We start from the raw sequence: 24,789 nt of genomic DNA on the forward strand, positions 1-24,789 counted from the left end.
TGGCCCCCGGCCCTGGGCACCGCCCCCAAACCTACAGACCACGCACGCAACCTGGGCTTCATCCTGGACTCCTCCCTGTCAATGACCAAACAAGTCAACGCCGTTTCTTCCTCGTGTTTCAACACCCTGCGCATGCTCCGTAAGATCTTCAGATGGATCCCCACTGAAACCAGGAAGACCGTCACCCAGGCACTCGTCACCAGCCGACTGGACTACGGGAACGTCCTCTACGCCGGAACTACAGCCAAACTCCAGAGAAGACTCCAGCGAATCCAGAACGCCTCCGCACGACTCATCCTGGACATCCCCCGACACAGCCACATCACCGGACACCTGAGAGAACTGCACTGGCTCCCCGTCAGCAAGAGAATCACGTTCAGACTCCTCACCCACGCACACAAGGCCCTACACGACCTGGGACCCAAGTACCTCAACGACCGAATGACCTTCTACACGCCCACGCGCCAGCTACGATCTACCAGCCACGCACTCGCCACCGTACCTCGCATCCGCAGAACCACCGCCGGAGGAAGATCCTTCTCCTACCTGGCAGCCAAGACCTGGAACTCCCTCCCCACTCACCTTCGACGTACCCAAGACCATCTCTCCTTCAGGAAGCAACTCAGGACCTGGCTGTTCGAGCAGTAACACACCCCTTTCCCCCAGTGCCTTGAGACCCTCCCGGGTGAGAAGCGCGCTATATAAATGCCGTGATTGATTGATGGATTACATTGTGCGAATGCACTGTTGCCTTGTTCCCGGTTCTACGGTGACCTTCTTCTGTATGACTTATAGGCATTACTAGATATGTTTCTGGCACTTTAGTATCTCTTATTGATGACTTCAATTTATGTGCCTCAAGAAACAGTGCCGAGGGTTTCCACCTTGCACCCGCGCCCCCATGGGGTATGCCTTAAATTCTAATCGCCATCCTTCTTTCCCTAGCAGAATCAATGAGACTGGTGGCATAGCCTTGGCCTACGGTATATTGTCAGCTCCTGGCCTGGGCAGTGTTCCCACTTAGGTCCCTTATTAGTGAGTTGGCACTTATTTTAGTTCTGCTCTCGCTATGCACTGTCAGGAAAGACTCCTTACACTGATCTCTCAGGAATACGTTTTGCAGTATCTTATCTGTATTTCAGCTATGGGTGGACCTGTGCCACCTCCCTTGCTGTCTCTACTCTGCTTAATCTTTGAGAGGAGCTGTTATTACTTTTTGCTTTCAGGAATACCTTGTACCTTTGTTCTGAAAGGTAACATTTTTTTGACAATTCAGTTAACAACCTCTGCATTTAGGTACCGTACTGGTTGTTCTTCAGATGTTGCCATCTGACCCCTATTTTTGTGTTTGTGGCTCTTTTTGTCTTCTAGAGCTTGTTTTCTTTGAACATTATGGTTCATTCTCCCTAGGGATTGGTTCACAAGGAGGCTTGTTGCTTCGTTTGGACTCTTTTCCCGAGAGTTCTTCCCCCATCTTCACAGAATGTGATATAGTTTCTAACCCTTAGGGGTTAGTTATACCCAATCCAATCCAAAAATTCTTTATTTCGGCCAATTAGACCATAATTCGACTTCCCACAGAATATTGAAAACAAATACTTCCCCTCACATAGTATTTGCGGTTGCCAAATTTATAATGGCCATGTGGCAGATCAGGAGAAAACTGTTAAAAGCCTGACCACTAAAGGACGAACACTGATATGACTGAAATGGCACTCCGCCTCTTGATTATCAAAGGGAACTGATTCTTTCCTTCTTTTTATTCTCTCAAAGTATGTTTTAATATAATGTGGATGTTTTTATGATGAAAGTTTTATATGTATCTTTTATGGTCTAATTGGCCGAAATAAAGAATTTTTGGATTGGTTAGTTATACCACTTCTTCCTTATTTTGCAGATTCCTTCTGCTTGAAGGATTCTAGTAGTCCTTCCGTGTGTGGGCCTTGGTTTCAACTTGATCTTTTTATAGACCCAGGTGGTGATCTTCATTTCGCTACTTTAGCAGGGCTTTCAAACCTTCTGTTTTCTTTTTTAATGTATCAACCTACTGATTGTACCTTTTCAGTTAGTAGCGTTGTTTTCATGTTTCAACTGGGGTGTGATATGTCTCCACTCCCCCTATTCTGTTATATTGTACCGTGCCCCTGGATACTCAGCTGATAGATAGATGGATATGTCTATCATTAGGGGAGCTACTTAGTATTTATGCTTCTATGGAGTGTTGTCTTACAGCACTACTTTCTTCCATTTCATGGCTAAAGTTTTCCCCCATGCTTTTCAATGTATTACTCACTTCAGTCCCCTGCAGGCTTTACCACAGTCCTTCTGGTGAAGAGTCTCCCTTTCCCCACCTCTATTCCTAGAGCAACTGGTCGCTTTATCTTATCACACACAGGCTAGTCCTGTCAGGGATCTTTTAGTTGGATCAGTTCGCAGCCCCTCGTCTGGGGATGGTATTGCTTGGGCACCTAATTCAAGGACAAGGAATCTGCCGCTAGATGTCTCTATCTGATTAATGAGTTACTTACCTTCAGTATTGCCTTATCTTGTAGAGACCGGATTTAGCTGCCAATTCCTTAGTGACCCACTCTTTCTCCCCATTCTGCCAACTAGTTTTTGCTTTTATTCAAAAGTTCCCTTTCTGGGCATTCTGTACCTTTCAGTAGGACTGAGTAATTGCTTTGATAAAAAGATGACCCTGTTTGGGCACACTGTTTCCATGAGGATTTTCAATAAGTGGCTCTGTATTTTTGGCATGGAAAATAGTCACGGACGAAACTGACGTAAGCACTAAGCACACGTCACATCCGGTGGGCAGAGTAGTTCGCTGCCCTCTAATGACATGCAGAGGTACTACTGTAAAAAAAAAAAAAAAAAAAATACTGGATCCGGTCTGGTGCCTGGGGACAATCTAAAGGTAAGGAATCTGCAGCTAGATCTCCACCAGGTAAGGCATTACCAAAGGTAAGTAACTTATTCTTTTAGAGTTTAGCAGATGGAGTAAAGGCAGACAGGGTGGTGGAGGATTTTACGTCCGCCACCCGGCCTTTACCCACCAAATTTAGATAAGTCTATTGGGCCCGTGCACATCTCTATATATTGGCAGGAACCACCACCTTCATACTGATTTCTGTCAGTGTGGGAATTGTTTGATAGAATGCGGTGTCAAACATGACGGCCAGCCATAAAACGTTTCCAAAGTTGTTTTTTTTTTAACAAATTCTCAAAGTGGGAGTTTTTTAGAAAAATGTAAAAAAACTAATGATCCCTGTGACATTGGAGTTTTTTCCTATGGTGTTAGGGGTCATTTTTCTGGTTTTGCCCTCCCTCACTGCCATGTCGCCGATTGATGGCAAAACAAGCCATGCAGTCGCCCACTCTAAATATGGGAGATGGTCAGATGGCTTATCGCTGATGACCCTAACTCCCTCAGGCCGTCTGACAAAGGTTTATGCTGACGGAGTACATTTTACTCTGTTGTCATAAACTCTGGAAGTCCTCCCATCTCTAAATCAGGAGACCAGACCGAGCGTTTGGCAAGGGAAGCACTCTGTTGCAGTTGCGATGGAGTGCCCTCTCTGCCAAACTCTAAATCTGCTCCAAAGTTTTTAATATTTAATGGTGTTCTATTTTAATTTCAAACAACTGCATAGCCCCCTTAGTATATCTGAAGATGTGTATTTTGAGTTTTTGCCATGAAGAGACCTTATGTTTAAAAGAAATAGAAACATTGTTAATTTGCACATTAACAATTTTATCTGCAAAATAGCTATTGCTCCCTCATAATGAAAATGCATCTGGTCCCTTTTTTTTAAATTATTATTTAAACAACTCTTGTCAATAAATTCCAGACTAGCAAAGTTTCCATTTTAAGCCAGAGGCAATACTTCAGGTATTTTGGCTACTTGCTTATTTGATGATGACTGCTCAGAATTATTACAGACATCTACTGTTAAAGATTTATTGTCAATTATGAATCTTAAAATGTAATGTTTTCTTTTTGATTTACATTAGATATTTATGCAAGTTGTCAGACCAGGAGTTGCGACAAAGTGCTGCACGTAACATGGCAGATTTAATGTGGAGCACTGTTAAGGAACCCCTGGACACTGCGTTATGCTTCGATAAAGAAAGCCTTGATCTTGCATTTAAATACTTTATGTCACCTACTCTAACAATGAGACTGGCTGGATTAAGTCAGATCACGGTTGGTCATTTTAAAATTATTTTCAATACTATTTAATAAGTAGTACTCTCGCATTTATATAATGTAATTTATTGAACCTGCTTAACAGTGATTTGAATTAAGAAAAAAAGTTACTAAGTGATACTGCATTCTAGTTAAAAAATTTCAGATATAAAATTAAGTGTGTTAATGGATAATGAATGGGAATATGAAAGGGTGTGTGTGTTTTATTTAAATGAGGAAGTTATATTTTAAAATAAATAATATAATACTTACTGTTGAACTTCAGAGGCCTTTTTCAAAGTTCTGGAAAGACATAACATTTATGTAATGTGTATTTGTTGGCACCATAAGAGAACTGGATTTTTTAAATGAGATAACTGAAAAAAGGTAAACCATCAGAAGACCGAGGGTCATACAGGCCCATCTCATTAATAAATACCGATGCCAAGGTCTTTGCCAAAACTCTCGCTAACCGCCTTCCCCTATTATGCCTGATTTAGTGAACTGCCAACAGCATGGGTTTGTGGTGGGGAGAGACACCACTACTCACATTAACACTGCTGTGACTGCATTTGACGTAGCCTCGACTGCCCTCACCCCACTCGGAATGGTTATGCTGGACGCGGAGAAAGCGTTCGACCGAGTGGGGTGGGAGTATTTGTGGGCGGTGTTGAGCGCATTCGGTATACAGGGACAATTCCTCAGATGGGTTCGATCTTTGTACGAACTACCAATGGCAATAGTTAGCTATGCTGGAGCCAATTCAGCTAACTTCGCAGTTAAAAGGGGGACTAGGCAGGGGTGTCCTTTATCACCTCTGCTTTTCGCTCTAGCCTTGGAGCCATTTTTGAATGCATTGTCTGTTCAAGATAATATAATACCAATACACCATGGTGGCAAGAGTTTGAAAATAACCGCTTTTGCTGACGATATAGCGATATTTACAACAGATTTAGTTTTGGCACTCCCAGAGATAATCAAAGAAGCTAGTAAATTTGGAGAGATATCTGGGTATAAACTAAACGTTAGCAAAACTCAAGTAATTGCCAACTACAAACCTGCTCAACCGATATTAGGACTCTGTACCTATGCTACCTATTTGGGAGTTAAGCTTGCAGCAGAAACAGAGAAAATTGTCGCATTGAACTATGACCCCTTACTTAAGGAAATAACTACATCTTTAAAAAACTGGCATTGGATACCTTTGAGCCTGGTAGGACGAATAAATTTAATAAAGATGAAGATCGTACCAAAATTGCTCTACTTATTTAGATCTATCACCCTACAACTTAACAACCTATATATTAAAAAAATAGAGAGTATATGTAGCAGCTATATCTGGAGCTATAAAAAAGCTCGTAGATCAATGGCTTGTTTGAAACTCCCAATCGAAAAAGGGGGTTTAAATTTCCCGGATTTTAAAATGTATTTATTTGCAACTTTTTTTCAACGCATACGTAGCCTAATAACCAACGACACTTCCTTATTTTTCCATCAATTTATGCTGGGATCAGATAGTAATTCGTTTTTGTACCGCGTGCATGAACCCAACTACTTTAAGAGAGTCAAGTTTAAGACCGCGAGACACATTAAAAGAATCTGGGATCAAATAACGATTTTTGGTAAGATTCCTTTCTTTAATGCGGAGTTGCAGATCTGGGGGAATCCAGGGCTACCAGGCTTCTTTTCCGATGGCGCGGCAGCTTTTTGGCTGGAGCATGGTATAAGCACTCTAGGTGACTTATTTGGTTCGGATGGTTTTTTGAGCTTTAATGCACTAAAATTAATTTACAAAATTAGCGATACAATGTATTTTAAATACATTCAGATGAAAGATTTTTTTGTTAATAAAATGAAAATAGAAAAAATAGAAAACTCAGATACCTTAAAATATCGCCACTCAAAACATACTAAATCACTTATTAGTAAGAGCTATGCCTACTTAAGTAGCCACAAGCAAGGAGACTGTGAAAACATGGCGGCAAAATGGACCAACCGATTAGGTGTGAACATCAACCCTAGCCAGATTGCTGGCTCGCTTAGACAAATAAACCTGGTGGTCCAATCATCAAGCTTAAGGCTTCAATTATATAGAACGGTGACTCAAATATATTATACACCACAAAGAATTGCTAGTTGGACCACGGGAAATGGTTTTAGCGAGCGAACTAAATGTCCCAAATGCAATCTAGAAGCCCCCGGGATAGAGCACATGCTATATCAATGCCCGGAACTCTCAGCATTCTGGAAAGGATTAACCGCGGCTCTAAACAGCAGACAAATTATATTTCCTACACTTTCTGCACATTTAGTACTGCTAGATATACAAGATACTAACCACAAACATAAAGACTTGATTTCTATTGCTTTTGCTTGTGCAAGGTTGGTTATTGCACGGACTTGGATCTCTAAGGAACCACCCAATATTATGGAGTGGTGGAATCTTATTAATGAAATACACATGATGGAACTATCGTTGGCCAAGTTAAGGGGTACTAAGGCTTTGAAAGCGAGGCAAAAGATTTGGGGTACTTTCATTTGATTTATATGTACCGGCAGCAATCAAAATGATCTATTTTTGGGAATGTACATTATTACCCTCTGTATTTATTTTAACGGTTAAATTTATCTTTGGATATTTTTGCCTCTGAAATTTGTACGCAATCCAATGTTTTCTATTTCCTGCAATAAAAAAAAAAAAAGAGATAATTGACTACACAAGCCCAGATAAAACGATGATTTCCAGCCACATGTAGTATATATGAATATGCCAGCAGAGACATAGTTAGTTTGTCCACCCATTTCTATGCTTATTCTATGGCTTGGAGACAATTCTTTTTCTGGCGTTTAAGTCAGACACATTTGAAATTGTTGGCAATTGCTTTTTTTTTAATCTATTTTGCATTTTAATTAACATCTGAACTTCTAAAGGCACATGTCCTACTTAAAATAGTCTGAGGGCAGGGCATGGCTTGATCCCCAGGGAAGTGTTGACTTAGGTGTCAGGCACCCATTCCCAACTTAAAACTTGCAATATTTTCTATTCCCAACATGCTGTAATTGACAAGGTGTGAAACAGTGAAGACGTAGTAATCTGTAATGTAGGATTTCTTTTTCCACAATACGCGGAGGTCTGGTGGGAGATGCAGCAATTACATGCTTCACTGTGGAGTGTTATTTATATATTTAAGTTCAGGGGAAGAGTATCTTGAGATCTTACCACGTTGTTCCTGTGAGGAACTGGCTGAGCTGATTGTGTACAAGTCTCCAAAGGGAAGAAGTATGCATATCTACACACTGAAAATCAGCTATGTGTGCGGAGATCAAAAAGGGCAGGGAGAAGCAAACTCAATGTGTTAATTGCACTTAGCAGAGTTAGGAAAGACCATCGCTGCAGGTATCAAAGTAAAGTCCTGTGAAATTAAACGCCCAGATAAACTGAATAAAGTATTATTTCAGATTTAGCTTTGTAAGTGAAATGTGAGACATTGATAACTGAGTGTTCCTAAAACAATAGGCTGTTAATTAACTGAGAGCATTGTTGAATACAACATGATAAAACGATCACCAGGGAGGTCAGAATAAAACATGTTTGAGGCATGTGTGGCTGTAGATGCACATGCTGTGCATACTCTTGCCATCTAGTTCTGGGCCTGGAAGTGTACAAGTTTTTCTTCAAAGTCTTTCGAATCTTGAAGTACTGTGACACCTTCTCTTGCTGGTAATGTGCTTGACACGGTGAAGTGGGAAACCCAATATACCCTTGTGGGCTTGGGCAAAAACTGATATTAACAGGTAATGTGTGCTGACAAGGGATTTCACTTCACTAATTATTTCTAGCTGTAGATCAGCAAAGAATTCATTCGTAATAGATTTTAATTTTAATTTTTATTTTTTAAATATGTTTATTACGGAAAACAGGAATATAAGAAACATATACCAGTCCCCTCCAGAACACAGACATTTTTATTCTGAGTTGACCAAAGTCAATATTCAGGAGAAGACACAGACTTCTGGCCCACATCCCGGAGGTCGGGCGGCGTAACGTGGAGCAATGCCACAGAGAAAAACACAGTCAATTATAGAAACACGCCAGGAGTTCTGACAACTGCAGTGACCCGTTTTGGTTTTCCTGTATTATCCCTCCTTATTCATGTCATTCATTCCACATAACCCATCTACCACCCATCCGCACAGGTGGTTGCGAAACGAACCTCATCAAACACTTAATAACAAAACACTCCCCCCAAAACGCGGCATCATCAGTAGCGCACATGCAACAGTCAGGTTATTTACGTACGGCCCGATATGGTGCAGACCCCACACTTACAGTCATTTCTCTGGGACATAGGACAACTTATAGGGTCACAAGACATGGAACATCCGTGCGCGCCCATCCGGGCACTACTCCAACTCGGGGCCCCCCGTCGCGCCTCTCACCAGATCTCCCTCGGAGTCGGCGCTCTCAGGGGCGAATAATTCGGCGCTAGTGGCATCCGAGTCATTATCCGGCAGCCCTTCATCACACATCTCCCTCCAAGCCAGGAGGTCCTCCTGCAGTTTCTCATCGCGTCTCGTGCGCTGCATGTGTGTTTCTTCCGCTAGGGACCACTCGCGAACATCTTTAAGCCATAGGGACAGTGAAGGGGCCCTCTGCCCCATCCAAGTGATAGCCACGCGTCGTCGAGCCAGCACTAACAGCAGCTGCAGGAACTTGTAGGACAAGTTCCTCTTTTTGGGCTTGGGGACCAGCGCCAGAAGACATTGAAGCGGCTCCAGATTAATCCTGAGGCCTGTGACACGGCCTACGTATTCCACCACCTCTTTCCAGAAGTGACCTATTTGCGGGCATTCCCAGGCCAGGTGAAAGAACCCAGCCCTCAGCGTCCCACATCTAAGGCAGTCATCTCGCCTGTCTGCAGTGATACGGTGCAAGGATGCCGGGGTCATGTAGGTGCGGTGCATAAAATTAAAGTGGATCAACTTGAACAGCGCATTACACGTGACCTTCCGGGTCAGAAGCCCGATACGTTTGCGCTGTCCCGGCTCTAGAGCCTTCCCCAGATCCGCCTCCCAAGCCGCCCAGGACGGCGCGGTTGGCGGGGCTGAGTCCCGCCGCATGGCTGAGTACAGCAGGGATATCAACCTTTTACCCCCACCACAGGAAAGGAGGATGTTACGGGTGTGTGTCAGCGGTGGCGCCTCCGGGAACTGGGGCCAGGTTGTCCTCGCTACCTCCTGGATTCCCCTATAGTGTAGATATTGTCCCCTGCTCAGGCCAAAGGCCTCCGTGGCTCTCTCAAAGGACACAAATGAGTCATCCGGATAAAGGTCTGCCAAAGTCTTGCAGCCTCCATCCCACCATTCCCGGAAGGACACACTTTTCTCCATCAGCAACACTGGGGCCAGGATCCACACCGGCAGCTCTCTATGGAAGGGGGCCCGTTTCAAGATTTTTTTCTACAAATCGCTGCCAGATTCCCGCCGTGTGGCGTACCACATAAGGTAGGGTTTCATCTGCGCCCCGTCCTTGCAATAAAGCCACTTGTAGTGCCCTCTCGTCCGCCCTACCCACCAGGAGCTGTAGTTCCCAGTTGTCTGCAGCCGCGAACCATCTCGCAGCCGGCAGGAGCTGCGCTGCGTAGTAGTAGAGTTCAAATCTCGGGGCCTCCAGCCCTCCCTCTTCCCAGCTCCGGACCACAGTATGTAGGGCCACTCTGCTACATCCGCCTGCCCAAAGTAGAGACGTAAGCAGATAATTGAGCGTCGTAATTGATTTTAAATCTCAATTTCATTTAGAAGCTGTTAACCAATCATGCTTCTGAGGATAATCAATAAACAAAAATGATGAAAGAACACGGGGATATCGTATAATAAAAAAAAAATATTTTCTTATTGTGAATCATTTAAAAGAAGGGTACATACATGATGAAAGATCAATCTCATATAGACATTGAAACAAGCCAGTTCATTGTGGACACCTATATTTCAAATGTCAAAAAACAACCAACCAGAGAATATATATATTAAGTGCTGTGTTGCAAAAACCAATCTACCAATACACTTAAAATATCTCTTAAGTACAAGGATCAAGGAGAAATTGAGATTTAAAATCAATTACGAATGAATTCTTTGCTGATCTACAGCTAGAATAATTAGTGAAGTGAAATCCCTTGTCGGCACACATTACCTGTTAATATCGGTAATGTGCTTGGGCATTGTCTCCATTGTTAGGTTGTTTGTTTTCTTTAAGCCGTTAGGTTCTTATGTGTGCTCCAGTTAGACACAGGCGTGGTGCTCTGTTCTTTTCTATTTACACAAGTTTCATCCCTCTGTCTGTATTGTTTCGATCTCGTTTCTCTTTTTCTTTTGTTTCGAGTCGACAAATCCTGCTTTGACCAGGCGGTTCTCTGTCAACCTCAACCCACTTTGGCTCTAGCCGTTCAGGGCCTCCTTCACTGACTGTCCCCCCCCCTCCACCATGTCCTCAGGGTGATGGAACGGAATACATTTCACTATGGCCCTTGCTGCAATGTGAAATATCCTCGGAACTATCTCTATCAGGTCTGTGATTTGGGTGTCTCCTGGGTATAACAAGGTTTCTTGCGATGTCTTCCACTGGCGTAGCCAGCTGTGAGTACAGTACTGCCCCACACCGATCCCAAACTAAGGAGGCTCTTACGAAGGGTTGTCCAGCCACTCTGGAGCACCAGAGACAGATTGCCAGGCAGCCACTGCTTTCGGGCGTTGGTTGGCACAACTACCATCTTCAGATGCAACGCCCAGCTCAACGCCGGAGAAACCATCAAGGCTGACTACTTTGGCACTGCCAACGCCTGCCTTGAAGTTGACGACTTTGGCGGTAAAATCAACTTTGGAGCCGAGACCCTCTATGCCGACCAGAAAGACTGTGTTAAGTATTAATGGGTTACCCGAAATGCTACTAGACCCGGGTTACAATAGCAGTACAATAAATAGATGGTCACTGTAGCCACCATACACAAGAAATTACAGCAATCACAGCACTAATTTTGTACAATCTGAGGTAAATGCAATTTATTTTCAAAATATAGTTGTAATCTGTAATGAATGCAATATAATTTCAAAGCATAAATCACTTCAGTTGGGCAACCCAGTTGCTCTTACATCTAGATTCATATACTTGTAAAAGACGGTGCTGAGGAATAGGGTAGGGAAGGATGGCGGTGTTCTGGGTCAAAGTGAGTCAGTGAGGGTGAATGACAAGGGAGAGGTAGTGTGACATAAATGCATCAAATTCACATAGTGAGACCTTTCCGGCCTATCTCAGGTCAACTGTTCCAGTGACAGTACATAGCCTAAAAGGACACTAGTATTCAATTTCTGTTGTCAAGGGTTGTATAGTAGGTAGTTGTGTTCAACGGTTCGACCCCTTAGAAATCAAGGTGATTCAATCCTTAGGGTGGGGTCTTCATCGGGACTAACTGAGGGGAGCACTTAATCTGGCCAACAGTATGGAAAATCAAGCTGTATAGTCAGGGAAGATGGGCTCACCAGAGCTCTATTAAAGTCACAAGTCCGGTCCAAAATGCCTGATCCTTTGTGGTTCAACTGTGGGTCACATGGTCCCTCGCAGTTTGTGAGTCATATCTCTTGTTCCGACTGTACCGCTCAATCCCTGACGTGCAAGACTCGGCACTGCCTCGTGGACCATCAAGCCCATTCTCCATAAACTTCAGGAGGAGATCGACTCTCAGTAGAAACACTTAATGATAGATTCCCACACAGGCCTGATATTCTGTTGCTTAACAGTCCAAACGGCAGCAGTCGTTTGAGGAATTATTGGACATGCCAAGCAGTCAAGAAAGTGGACAAGGCTACAAGCCCTTTGCCTGTCACTCTTACACTACCACCACCTCATCCTAATCCACAGCACTCGCCTTCCCCACCGACTTCTTCAGGCAACTCTGTTCCCTATACTTTTCATGGGTCACCTTATGCAGACTTAGGGAGAGAGGGCGAAGGGGATACCTTCACCACTTCTCTTCAGGGGGATCCATGGGACACCTATGGGATGTTGACCCACGAGGGGAGTCGGATCCCGACCTATACCTTGTACCTCCTGACTCCATATCCTACCATGAACTTATTGGTAGGGCTGCCTCTTTCCCCAAGGTCGATCGCCACACTAAGCCTTTAGAGGAGGACTTCCTTTTTTAGACCCTGCCCTCCACCCACTGCTCTGCTCCGTATCACCCCATGCATAAAGGCATACTCCCTCACACCCCGGACATCTTTCACTACCACATCCGCGGCAGAGTCATTGCCCATAAGGTGGACAAAAAATACAAAGCTTCTCCTACTGATCATCTTCATGGCCAACTTCCATCCGACTCCCCATCTAACTCTCAAACTACTGGTGAGATGCCCCTCCACCAGATAAAGATAGTAAACAAATAGATGCTGCAGGTAAGAGGGTAGCTGCACAATCGGCCAGCTTTTGGCAGATTACCAGTTCCATTGGGCTATTGTCTAGGTTTGACCGTGCCCATTGGGATGAAATTAAGGAAATCTTCCAACACCTCCCAGAGAAAAGCAGATCTCCAACACCACTATCTGCTGCGCACTAGGTGCTGTGGTCACTGCTGGGGGGGCCTGGGGGTAGGGGATGCTGGAGGTAGGAGGGAGGTGGAACTAGGGGGACTGGGGAGGCTGAGGGACTGGGGAAAGGGGGGGGGCAGACTGCACACCACCTTATCAATGCCACATCCATCCACCCTAGTTGCGTTGCACCACTTCCCCTGGGACCCGAACGCCCCATGTCCTCTGCACCCCTATATGACCCGCTACCCAGATGCCCCCTCCTGGTAGATCCCTTCATGTCCTTTCGTGGAATGTGAATGGCTTGTTGGACTGCATCAAACATGCCTCGGTCCTCAAGTGGGCCGAACGCCACGCGCCTGACGTGCTCCTCCTTCAGGAGACCCATCTCCTGGGAACCCGTTCCTCCTTCCTTGTCCGGTATTGGTTCGATAGGGTGTGGCACTCCAGTTTTGTGCGGGGTTCTCGAATGGTGGCCATATTGACCCGGAGGGGTCTCCCCTTCACCCCTATCCATGCGAAGTCCGACGTGCAGGGTCGTTACATTGCCATATCTGGTATGCTTGAAGGTGGTGTCCTGAACCTGTTATCAACATATGTCCCTCCCCCCTGCCACACTTCCCTCTACTCTCCGCTGCCTGACAGATGTGATCTCAGTCCTGCCCCCAGGGCAGACCATAGTTGGAGGTGACTTCAACACAGTTATGCAGCCATCGCTCGATAAAACAGGTGACCCATCTTCCTCACGCCTCACCTGTTCCAGGCGACTATCCTATTGTTTGGCAACTCTGGGTCTCTGTGACGCGTTTAGGATTTGGAACCCCCAGGTGAGACAGTACACTCACACCTCCGTGGCTCACCATACGCACTCCCGAATTGATTTGATCCTCCTGCCCGCCACTGATTGGCAACATGACTCCACTATCTCTATCGTCCCCGTGGTATCTCGGACCACTCTGCCATCTTCCTCCGCTTGGGAGACACCGTGGATGGGGTGCTTACGGTCAGGCTCATGAACGCATGGTTTGTACAAGACGTGGACATTAAGGACGCGCTCGATGTAGAACTTTGCTCCTTCTTTTTGACTTTGTCTCTTTTCCTTCTTTTTTCATGGATATAGATTAGCTCTATTGATTAAATGTTGTTCTCATTTATTCTCTTTGTTTGTATTTTGTATTATGTCTAGAATGTATGATAATTGTATATTTGAAATGTATATATCTTTTGTCTTGTAAATAGTGTTGTATAGATCCAATTGAAATATATTGAATGTATGTTTTTTCTTTTCTGTATAAACTACAAACATAATTGAAATATACGGAAGTAGACGGGTAAAAATAAAATACCAGGTCAAACGTAAGAATTTGTGATTGTCCTATTGCTCTAAATAATTTGCTTCTTTTAAAAAAAAAAAGGTGGGTGTAGGCATTTTGTGTTTTGTTAATTATAGAATAGGGTCCAGCCTCTCCCACCCCTTGTATGGGCCTAACTCCTTACTTTTCGAAGTAGAACTGCAGCATTACTTTCTGGCCGACCAGGGATCGGTCCCTTCCTACGGTACACTATGGGAAGCTGGTAAGGCTACCCTACATGGAGTAGCCAGGGTTCTTGTACACGTGAAACGGGCGGCGCAGACTCAGCGCCTGACCCAACTTGAGGCACAAGCCCTGAGGCTAGAAATGACCCTTGCAGAAACGATTGACGCTCCCCTCACTAGACAGCTTGCGATGCTCCGGAATGAGATCCGCCAGATCTCCCTAGAGTTGGCAGAGACGCTATGGCGCTCCTCTGTGACCCTTGTATACGGATGGGGCGACAAGAATGGGAAATTGCTACACAACTTGGTATCGTACCCCAAGACTAATAGAATTATCCCTGAAATCCGAGACGCGGATGGGGCCCACCACTACACTTCCTGGGACTACTACGCACAGCTCTACTCCACCCGGCCCCCTGAGGCCTCGTTGGATGTGTTGCTGGACCGTGCGGGGGTCCGGCTGCCCCACCTCTCTCATGCCGAATCGGCTGACCTGGACCTACCTCTTACCCCAGAGGAAATTCATGGGGCCATTTCCCTATTGCACTCTGGGAGGAAGACGGGGCCAGATGGCTTCCCACAAGAGTATTATGCAGCTTACCGAGATTTATTGGTGCCCCACCTAGTTGACCTCTTTCAACACATGGTTAAGACTGGCATCTTCCCCTCCGAGACTGACTTTGCCACTATAGTGATCATCCCCAAGACCCAACCGCCCTCCTCCTCCTCCTGTTCGGACTATCTTCCTATTTCCTTAATTAACACGGAATTGAAAATCTTTGTCGCAGCCCTGGACCAACGTCTCCGCCCATTGCTACGCCAATTGATTCATCCGGACCAATGTGGCTTCAAGCAGGGACGCAGTACTCTGCACTGTATACGATGCCCTCACCTCGCCTTGGCCCATCGCCACTTCCTCACCCCATACTTTGCCTTGTTGCTCATTGATTTCAAGAAGGCCTTTAACACGGTAGACTGGGGCTACTTAGAGGATGTTCTTGCCATGATGGGTTTTGGCCCCCATTTCAGACGCCTTATCCATGTCCTGTACTCTGACCCTAAAGCCAGAATTTTGACTAACGGTGCCCTCTCAGAAGTGTTCCCAATTCGGAGAGACACGCGTCAGGGGTGTCCTCCCTCACCACTCCTCTTTGCCCTAGCGATGGAGCCCCTGGCCTGCCTCATACGTAACAACCCCTAAATCCAGGGATGGTCTTAGGACACCCATCAGGTGGATAAGATCGCCCTATAGACGGATGATGTCCTGCTGTACTTGGCTGACCCTGAACGTTCCGGCCTAGGCTGTCTGAAGGTGCTCCAGGCATTTGAAAACGTCTCGGGCCTGAGACTCAACATGAGCAAATCTACTCTAGTCCCCCTCCATCCCTCGAGGGCTAGCTTCGACTGACAGTCCAATATCCCTTTATGGAGGTAATCATTTAAATACTTCGAGATCTGGGTGGTTCTGCTCCCGGAGTTGGAATGGGCCCTTAACATTACACTCCTGATTGCAAAGGCCAAACAAGACCTCAAATAATGGAAATCTCTCCCCCCTTAACCCCCTTGGAGGGGGGGGGGGCGCTTTTCAAAATTCTGATTCTCCCCAGCTTCCTATATATTCTGCAGAATGTCACACTCAACCTCCCGGGTAGTTGGTTCCGAGACTTTGAGGGGGTCCTTAATAGGTTCCTGTGGGGAGGAGGGAGACCACGTATAGCTTTGGCCCGCTGCCGGATTCCTCCCTTCGACTGCGGTATGGGTGTAACAAATCTCCATCTCTACTACTTGGCCACCAGGCTTATTGTTGTCCATGATTGGTTTACAGGCGGTTGGTCTGACCCGGTCCACCGGACTGAGCTTATTAATATGGACGTTCCGCAAATCAAAGCCTACTTATACTGGGCCCCCATTCCACAAACGATTCCACCTATCACTAGAGCGGTCCTGGTGGCCTGGCGCTCCGCCCTGTGATACATGGGATGGGAAGAGAAACTTACCCAGCACACACCTCTGTGGCACGGCTCGTGGCTGCACGAGACAGAGTCCCTTGAGGGCTTTCGACAATGGGACCTGGTCGGGATTTCGGTGCTTGGGGACGTTTGGCTGGGCGATCACGTCGGGGCCTTCCCCGATCTGCGACAGCGTCACTCCCTCCATACCACCCAATTTTTCAGATACTGCGTCCTCACTGCACACATTACTCCAGGCACTGCGCTCCCTGAGTTTAGCCCACTGTAGGCTCAGGTTATGATGGGGGATTTGGGCGGGGGGGGGTGTCCAGGATATACCGCTCCCTCGTGAACAATGGCCCAACTGCCTTAGATTCAATACGAGCCCATTGGGAGGCTTGGGTGGGTCGCTTGGAGGAGGCGGACTGGCGTGATGCCCCTATAGCCCCTAAAACTAATGACTTTCTCTAAACTGCGCCTCATCCAACTTTATTACCTCCATATGGCTTATGTCACTCCTGCGTGCCTGCACAGGGCAGGGCTGCGCCCCTCCCCGGAATGTACACGATGCAGTCATGCCCCGGCCGATTTCTTCCACATGGTATGGTTATGTCCTGCACTTGCTCTATTTTGGTCGGGTGTGGAGTTGAAGTTTACCTAGCTTCTGGGGTGGCAGGTCCCTCATGATCCTATACGCCTTCTTCTGGGTGTTTTTGATGGCTTGGATGGCTACAGAGCCGACAAGCACTTTTTGGGCACGGCTGTGGCCAAGCGAGACATCAAGGGGACTTGGGCCCAAGCCAAACCTTCTAATGTGAGAAAGTGGCAACGGGGAGTGGATTGGTGCGTGGCTCAAGAAGAACCCTTCTTTGACGCCAGGGGATGTCCCGATTAATTTCATAAGATATGGGGTAAATCGTTGAATCTACTGTCTTGAGATATGTGCATGTCCTTTCTCCTATATAGCTATATTGGTTTTTCAGCGAAGTAACTACCTTACAATTTTTCACTTACTTTTGGGATGCTTGCTGTAAGCTGGGGACAAACTTTGATTTATTGTGTACCTGTGTGCTGTCTTTGATTAGTTTGTTTCTTCAAATGCCAATAAACTTGATTATCAAAAAAAATGCACTTCTGGTAGTCCAGAGTGCTAGTGAAGATGCAGGTCTCAACAGCGGGACTGGACTCTGTTGGTTCAAGGTGGCTAAAGGCAGCAAAGCAGTCCTTCCAGGTAGAGCATCCTTCTGGCAGAGTGCACAGCAGGTTACAGCAGCATGCAGTCCTCCAAGTCCTTCCGCCGGTCTAGATTCCGCAGCAACCACAGCACCGAGACCGCCCTCCTCGCCGCCACGGACGACATCCGCATGCTACTCGACCAGGGACACACTGCGGCCCTCATCCTTCTAGACCTCTCCGCAGCCTTAGACACCGTTTCACATCGCGCGCTCGCAGGCAGACTTCACGAAGCGGAGATACAAGGAGCCGCCCTCGACTGGATCCAATCCTTTCTCTCCAGCAGAACCCAGAGGATCAGACTCCCGCCCTTGCTCTCCCAACCCACCGATATCAACTGTGGAGTACCCCAAGGATCATCACTCGGTCCTACGCTCTTCAACATCTACATGGCCTCCTTCGCTGGCATAGTCAAACAGCATGGGCTCAGCATTGTATCATACGCCAACGACACCCAGCTCATCCACTCACAAAGAATCCCGAAGACACCAGACTCTGCTTCCAGGAAGTAATGAAGAACGTGGCAGCCTGGATGAAAGACAGCTACTTTAAGCTCAACTCCGAGAGGACCGAGGTTCTCCTCGGACCCTGCACTTCCACCTGGGACAACACCTGGTGGCCCCCCGCCCTCGGGTACCCACCCACCCCTTCAGACCATGCACAAAACCTCTGCATCATCCTCAACGCCTCCCTCTCCATGAACCGCCAGATCAACACCGTCGCGTCCACTAGTTTCAACTGCCTGCGCATCCTCCGTAAGACCTTCAAATGAATTCCCCCCCCCCCCCGGACTGCAGATTGACCGTCACTCACACTCTCATAACCAGCAGACTGGACTAAGGCAACGCCCTATACGCCGGAATCAACAGAACTATTCTACACAAACTCCAAACCATCCAGAACGCCATGGCCAGACTCGTCTTTGGGACACCGCGTCACGAACACATAACCCAACACCTACGAGACCTGCACTGGCTCCCCATCGAGAAGAGGGTCACCTTCAAACTCCTCACCCACGCCTACAAAACCCTCAACAACATTGGACCCAAATACCTCAGCGAGAGAGTATCCTTCCACATACCCAAGAGGAACCTCTGCTCCGCCGACCTCACCCTGGCAGAGGTCTCCTGCATCCGCAGAAACAGAACAGGCGGGAGAACCTTCTCCTACATCGCAGCCAAGACCTGGAACAAGCTCCCTGTGAACATCAGACGGTCCCCGACCCTGCACACGTTCAGGAAGGACCTCAAGGTTGATTGATTGATTGACTGATTATTAGTGAACTGAAGAGTGGGTCTGAAGGTCCCTCTACTGAAATGTGGGAGAAGCTTCTGGCAAGGTTCTTTGAAGTGCATGGAATTTCCTGACCCCTCTTCCCTGCCTCTGAGCTGGCTGCAGTGACAATACAGGGTCAGTAAGCTCTTTGTTTGAAGGCAGAGCTCAGGCTGTTCTGATGTAAGCAGTGCTATGCTCAGCTCCAGTCCCCATCCTTTTAGCAGGTGCCTCATTCAGACACACCTAATCTCTGTACTGTGTGACTGTCTGGGAGGAATTCACAAACTGTCAGTTACACTCAGTCATGTAGGAAAATGCCAACTTTATAAACGTACCAACAAACAGAAAGCCAAAACTGACATTGCTTACCAGCAAAAAGAATTTCTTAAACATAAGATCATGGAACTTAATTGACATGAAGACTTTTTTATTTCTGTCATTTTATTATCTTCGTAATACTCTGTGAAGCAACACATGGCAGTAACATGGGAACAGATACCTAATTGTATTAAAATATAAATCATGTTTTTATGATCCACATTATTACAAAGCATCAGAATGTTTTGACATAAATGGAAATTACAGAATTTTCAGACTAAGACAAACATTTAAAACACACAAAACAAAACCCAATGTACCAATTCCAAATTCATATAACTCATGGAGCCAATCTTAGATTGTCAGGCCCCTCGTCATCAATGTGTCCTAGACATGGGGATGAAAGCTAGTTATCTTTTACATGAATGAAGCACAGGGACTCTACAGTCATTCATCAAGTCAAAGGTTCCCTGTATAGCAGCCCCACTTTTCACGGTTTTCCTGGTTTAATTGTCGACACATTTCAAACCCAGACCAGATTGTGGATCCTCCCCAGTACTGAGAACTGGAAGACAATCCGCTTCAGATACCAAAAATTGACACCTTTCCAGGAATATGAAATTCTTTCCATAGATGTGGACATCATCATTTCTAACTGCACGAAAATGCATGGAGTTGTTACTGCTTCACTCTGCTTCTGTGGAATTGTTATTATTACATTGAGGTGGTGATAGAAAATGTTTCTTTAGAACACATCCTTTTAGGCTATAGGTATTTTTTGTTTTTCATTTTCCAGCAACTCAGTTTGTTAGCTCCGACCTGGCGTCTTCTTGATGCTAGAGTATGTCAAGTGGCCTAGCAGGCCGACCCCTCTTTGTTGGTTTCTTAACTTTCTAAAAGTGTAATTTTCAAAATTGTGATGAAAAATGCAACTTCACCTTTAAAGAGGGTTTATTATTGCAATTTCATTGGTACTAAACATGACATATCCACCTACTCCCAATTAGAAAATACAGCTTATTAAATGTAAAAAGGAATCCCTAGTGTTCTCCTATGGGAGGGGTAGGCCTCACAGTAGTTAAATCTAATTTGGGAACTTTTCACTACCAGGACATGTAAAACCTAAAACTAAATGTGCAACCTTTTAATTACAGTGCCCCCTGCCCCATGGGCTACCTAGTGCCTTCCTTAGAGATCAACTATATGTAATAAAAGGGGAGTTTTAAGGATGGGTTTTGAATGCGATGTCTGCATGGCAGTGCAACACTGCATTCAGTCTACAGTGGCAGGCCTGGGATATGTTTTAGAGTGCTACTTAAGTGGATGCCACAATGAGTGCTGCAGGCCCACTGGCAGCATCTAATTTACTTATGGGTATTTGGTGTACCATTCTACAAGGGACTTATAAGTAAATTAAATATGCTAATTAAGGTATAGGGCAATCAAACCATGTTTGGAGGCGTGTGCACAAGCACTTTAGCACTGGTTAGCAGTGGTAAAGTGCACAGAATCCTAAGGCGAACAAAACGAAATCCAGCAGAAATCGGAGGTAAGTAGGCAAAAGGTTTGGGGGAAGACCACCTTAAGGCTGACATGTATAAAACGTGTCCCCGCCCAACTGAAAGTGGGGAGAACTACCCAACCTCCCAGGAGTTCTCATCACTAAGGCAGAAGAACCTAGAGAGTCCATTCCCTGTAGGGAGATAGACCACCTAAACAATTTTAGATTCTCTTACATCATTTGCGTAAGCCACCTGAGGGGCCTGTAGTCTCTCTGAATCTGGAGGTAAGTCCCAAACAAGTATCTTCTCAGCTTCTTCAGTCCCCAGACCACAGGAAAGGCTTCTCTTTGAATAGCACTTCAACTCTGAAAAGTTATAGGTTGGTCTAGGCCCTCATCACTGAGCTGTGGTAAGGTACATTTGTGCTTTGGTTGTGGTTACATTTGCATATTAGTCCAATATATCAGATCACAAATTGTCAGCTATAACCATAGGTAGCAGCAAATAAAAATACCCCAAACATCTTTTTTCATATGGATGTTCATTTGTATTCTCTATCACTTAAGAAATAATTTGTGAATACTAAGAACTGGAGAGATGAGGGAGTAAAGGAGATGGATTATCATTCCAACCAGTACTATCAGTACTCTGATCTTTATTTTGTTCTGTACTGCAAGTAAGAACCCCTTGCTTCCAAGGACAAAATGCCATGACCATAAATTTAAAATGGCAGCAGTTTTCAGGACGGATTAGATCATTTTTTCACGTCTAATGTACAATCTGAAAACATATTTGACTTGTGATCATTGTGCTCTTTTCTTTGAACGCAGAATCAACTTCACACCTTCAACGATGTTTGCAATAATGAATCGTTGGTTTCAGACACAGAAACGTAAGTAGGAAAGTGTGTGTGTGTGTGTGTGTGTGTGTGTGTGTGTGTGTGTTAACACTATAACACTATAAAATGATAACATTGGAGCAAGATTGATGTGTGTTGGCTATATTTTCTGTTTGTAACCAGTATTTTGTCGATATTTCAGTGAAGGATGTTTAACAATACAATTTTGCGTTTGAAACCTAAAAGACCTACATTCCTTTTCTCCTCAAATTTCACCACATTATTGAACTCCATATTTATCCATAATAAATATACATCTGTCTCACCGTACTTACTTCTTCCTAGTTGTCTCAAGAACCTAAGAGGTTCATACTGTTCAGGTTCCCTTCAAAGAGTGGCAATCCTTTGTTTTCACTTTTTCTTTTCTTGTGCATTGAATTGCAATGCGAAAGTCCTTAGCTATAATTCTATTCAGAACACAGAGAAGGATTAGGTTTGCCTTTCTTTACTGTACAAAAATGACAGCCATACCATATTGATAATCCACATCTTTCAGCAACCCCTCCAGGTAAGAATACAGTCACACGATGAAAAGGTCACCAGTAAAAATCCCCCAAAGTGTTTGAAAGAGGCTTGAATGTCAATACTATGCCTCCTTCTTTGCGATGACATACCAAGTACCTCAAACGAATTTCACAAGTGCTGATCTCCTCACAGCCCTATCAGCTTTGTTTCACTTTTGTTCCTACAAAAACAATCTGTTTTAATTATAAACTAAAGAACTAAACTGTAGGAAGGTGGATACCTGACTATGGTTACCCCAGATTTTTTACCTAGTGTTTAGCTGGTTTTCGACTTAGTTGGCCTGGGATCCTGCTCATCAGGGCCCCAGGCTATCTGCTCTCGCTGTATAATGGACTCCATGTACTCTAGGTACATCTCCAATTCGATATTGGGTCACCTTATGAGCCCCTGTATAGTGTACTATAGGTACCCAGGGCATAGGTGCATCCAAGGCCTACCAGGGGCTGCAGCATATATTATGCCACCCCTGGCTGGCCACCTAAACTGACACAACTGGCTGATCAACACAACTGGCTGATCACTCAGCTGGGGCAAGGTCGTGTAATCCCCCCCTTGCTTAGGTATAGTATTCCTATATCTCCCCTTAAATATAGACACACAGTAACCTACAAGTCACTCCTATGGCAGGCCTTAACAATCCTGGAGGCAGAGTGCTTGGTTATGTGTGAGATGGTGCTCTAGCATGAGCTGAGCCTGTCTGCAGCTTTCGGAACCATGTCCTTATAGCTGTTCTATGATATTGCCATACCATATACTCTTAAGTGCATTATGAACCTCGCGGTTAAATGCTAACTTTGGTTTGGCTTTATCCAAACATGTCGTGTAAGGTGTCATACGCTTTGGAATACTACCCCCTCGCCAATTCTGGCAACGGGGGTAGCATTCCACCCTTCTAGAGGGAGAAGACATGTTGTTGCTGACTATCCCGGTTAAAGTTAACCAGAGCCCCAGCGTCACAAAATGGATGCTGCTGCCACAGACACAAGTCTGACCTCCTGCTGCTGGGAGTCCTTCCAGCGAGGGAGGCCTGGACAATAGGTTTCCTGCCTGGAGAGGTGCGAGCACCACCCCAGACAGGATTTTGTGTATTGGGATAGGGAGGGCTGAAAAGAAACAGACACTGCCTGGGGCACACTAGGTGGTCCATGCATAGTCCAGTTCAAACCGGTGCTGGGGCACTCCAGCCCCAGCTCTGGCGCGAAACTGGACAAAGGAAAGGGGGTGTAACCACCCCCCTTCCTGGTCCCACCCATAGGAGGGACCTAGTGAGTGAACCAGCCCCCTTTAGTAGTATAAAGATAGGAGCTGACCCAGGAGATTTTAGATTAATCTTGATGAAACTTTGAAAAGAAACTCTGGACCCTTAGACATTCAACCGACTTGAAGACTGAAGAATCTCCCTTGTGGCCAAGGAGTGACCACCCTGGGAAACCAGGCACCATCCAGCAACTCGGCGGCTTGCTTTGTCCCTGTTCCCGCCGGAACTCGAGCGCAGAGCCTGACAAGACCTCGACTCCAGGACTCCTCTGACCCCACTGCACGACTCCAGCACAGCTGAGCTCCGTGGAAGGCGTCGGAATCCGTGGAACGAGGCAACTTGGAAAGTCTTCAACTTACTAACAGCGCAGCTCCTGAGGCATCCTCGAAGCTGTGCACTGGGGACTGAGACACCCCGACACCGAGCTCCACCTGCACTGAAGACCAGCCCTCCACACTCCACGAGATCTGCGTGGGGCCCTTCTGCTTGTGTTCTGCTCGACGCGTTGTCCGGTTGCCGGCCCGTTGGCTAGTAGCCCTCTGACGACGATTCTTGTGAAAATCCATCGCTGGTCTGGTTGCTCCAGACTGGCCCTCGCTTCCCTGAAAAGGTGAAGTACCTCAGACCCTCCTGGTCTACACCAGAAGCCTTTTTTGTATCCTGCGTGGGTTGCCTTTGCTTAGGCTTGTTGGCTCCAATCTTGAAGTCGACCCCTCCATCTGCGAGAACCTTCGTGGGACAGCTCCTCTCCAGCACCTGGTCGTCCTCGACGCCTCCTGGTCCGCACCTGATTGCTCCTTGACGACGTCTGGTTCCTCCCTGGTTCCACCCGGTCACTGACTAGTGACCTAGACTCAGTCCCCTCTGCTTTCAGGTCCTCTTCATCCTGGACCCACCCTTGGATCCACCCAGCCATCTTCCTCATGGTCGCCTGCAGCATCTTTCTTCAAGGCTCCATTGAGAACAACGACAAAACCCGACACACTTTGACACCTATGCACCCGCAGCCCGTGGGTGAGGTAACGCGAGTACTTCGGTGCTCCAGTAGGGATTGACTATCCTAGTGTCCAGATTTACTAGTTGTTTCCTCCTAGCTAGACCGGAAGTGCCCTTAATCTTCATTTACTTACCTTCTAAGTTCCCATTGACTCTACATTGACTCCCGCGTGTGTGTAAAGATACTGCACGCGCCGCCTGTGGGCCTCTTACTCCTAACCTAAGGGTCAGATAGTGTAGCCCCAGCGATTCTCTAGGCCCTAGGCCTTCTCCTTTCCCAAGTCGTGGTTCTTATACCACTTACTTAGTATATGGTTTTAGACGCCCCTAGGGCCTAACTGTAAATTGTGCTATTTAAAGTATTTCTAAGTGTAACTTGTTATGTGCTTTTGCCTCTGACCTCATAAAGAGTTCAGAGGAGTGTGTTAGTGAATAAATACATATATATTTTATATATTTATTTATTTATTTATTTAGTGTTTTATAGAGCGCAAACCAGACCCGTGAGGGTATCAGAGCGCTTTACAGT

General features: G+C 46.0%; 1 protein-coding gene across 2 annotated transcripts in view; it reads left to right on the forward strand.

Annotated features, from left to right (window-relative positions):
• USP34 (ubiquitin specific peptidase 34) overlaps nucleotides 1-24,789 on the forward strand; it is a 2,681,755-nt gene that overhangs the window by 143,557 nt on the left and 2,513,409 nt on the right. For both annotated transcript variants that reach the window (XM_078649291.1, XM_078649292.1), the window contains exons 7-8: nucleotides 4,015-4,207; nucleotides 21,414-21,475. In XM_078649291.1, the coding sequence (XP_078505417.1) occupies nucleotides 4,015-4,207; nucleotides 21,414-21,475 (255 nt within the window). The remainder of the gene's footprint in view (nucleotides 1-4,014; nucleotides 4,208-21,413; nucleotides 21,476-24,789) is intronic.

This window comes from Lissotriton helveticus, chromosome 6, assembly GCF_964261635.1.
Source record: "Lissotriton helveticus chromosome 6, aLisHel1.1, whole genome shotgun sequence".
In the NCBI taxonomy this organism is placed as follows: Eukaryota; Metazoa; Chordata; class Amphibia; order Caudata; family Salamandridae; genus Lissotriton; species Lissotriton helveticus.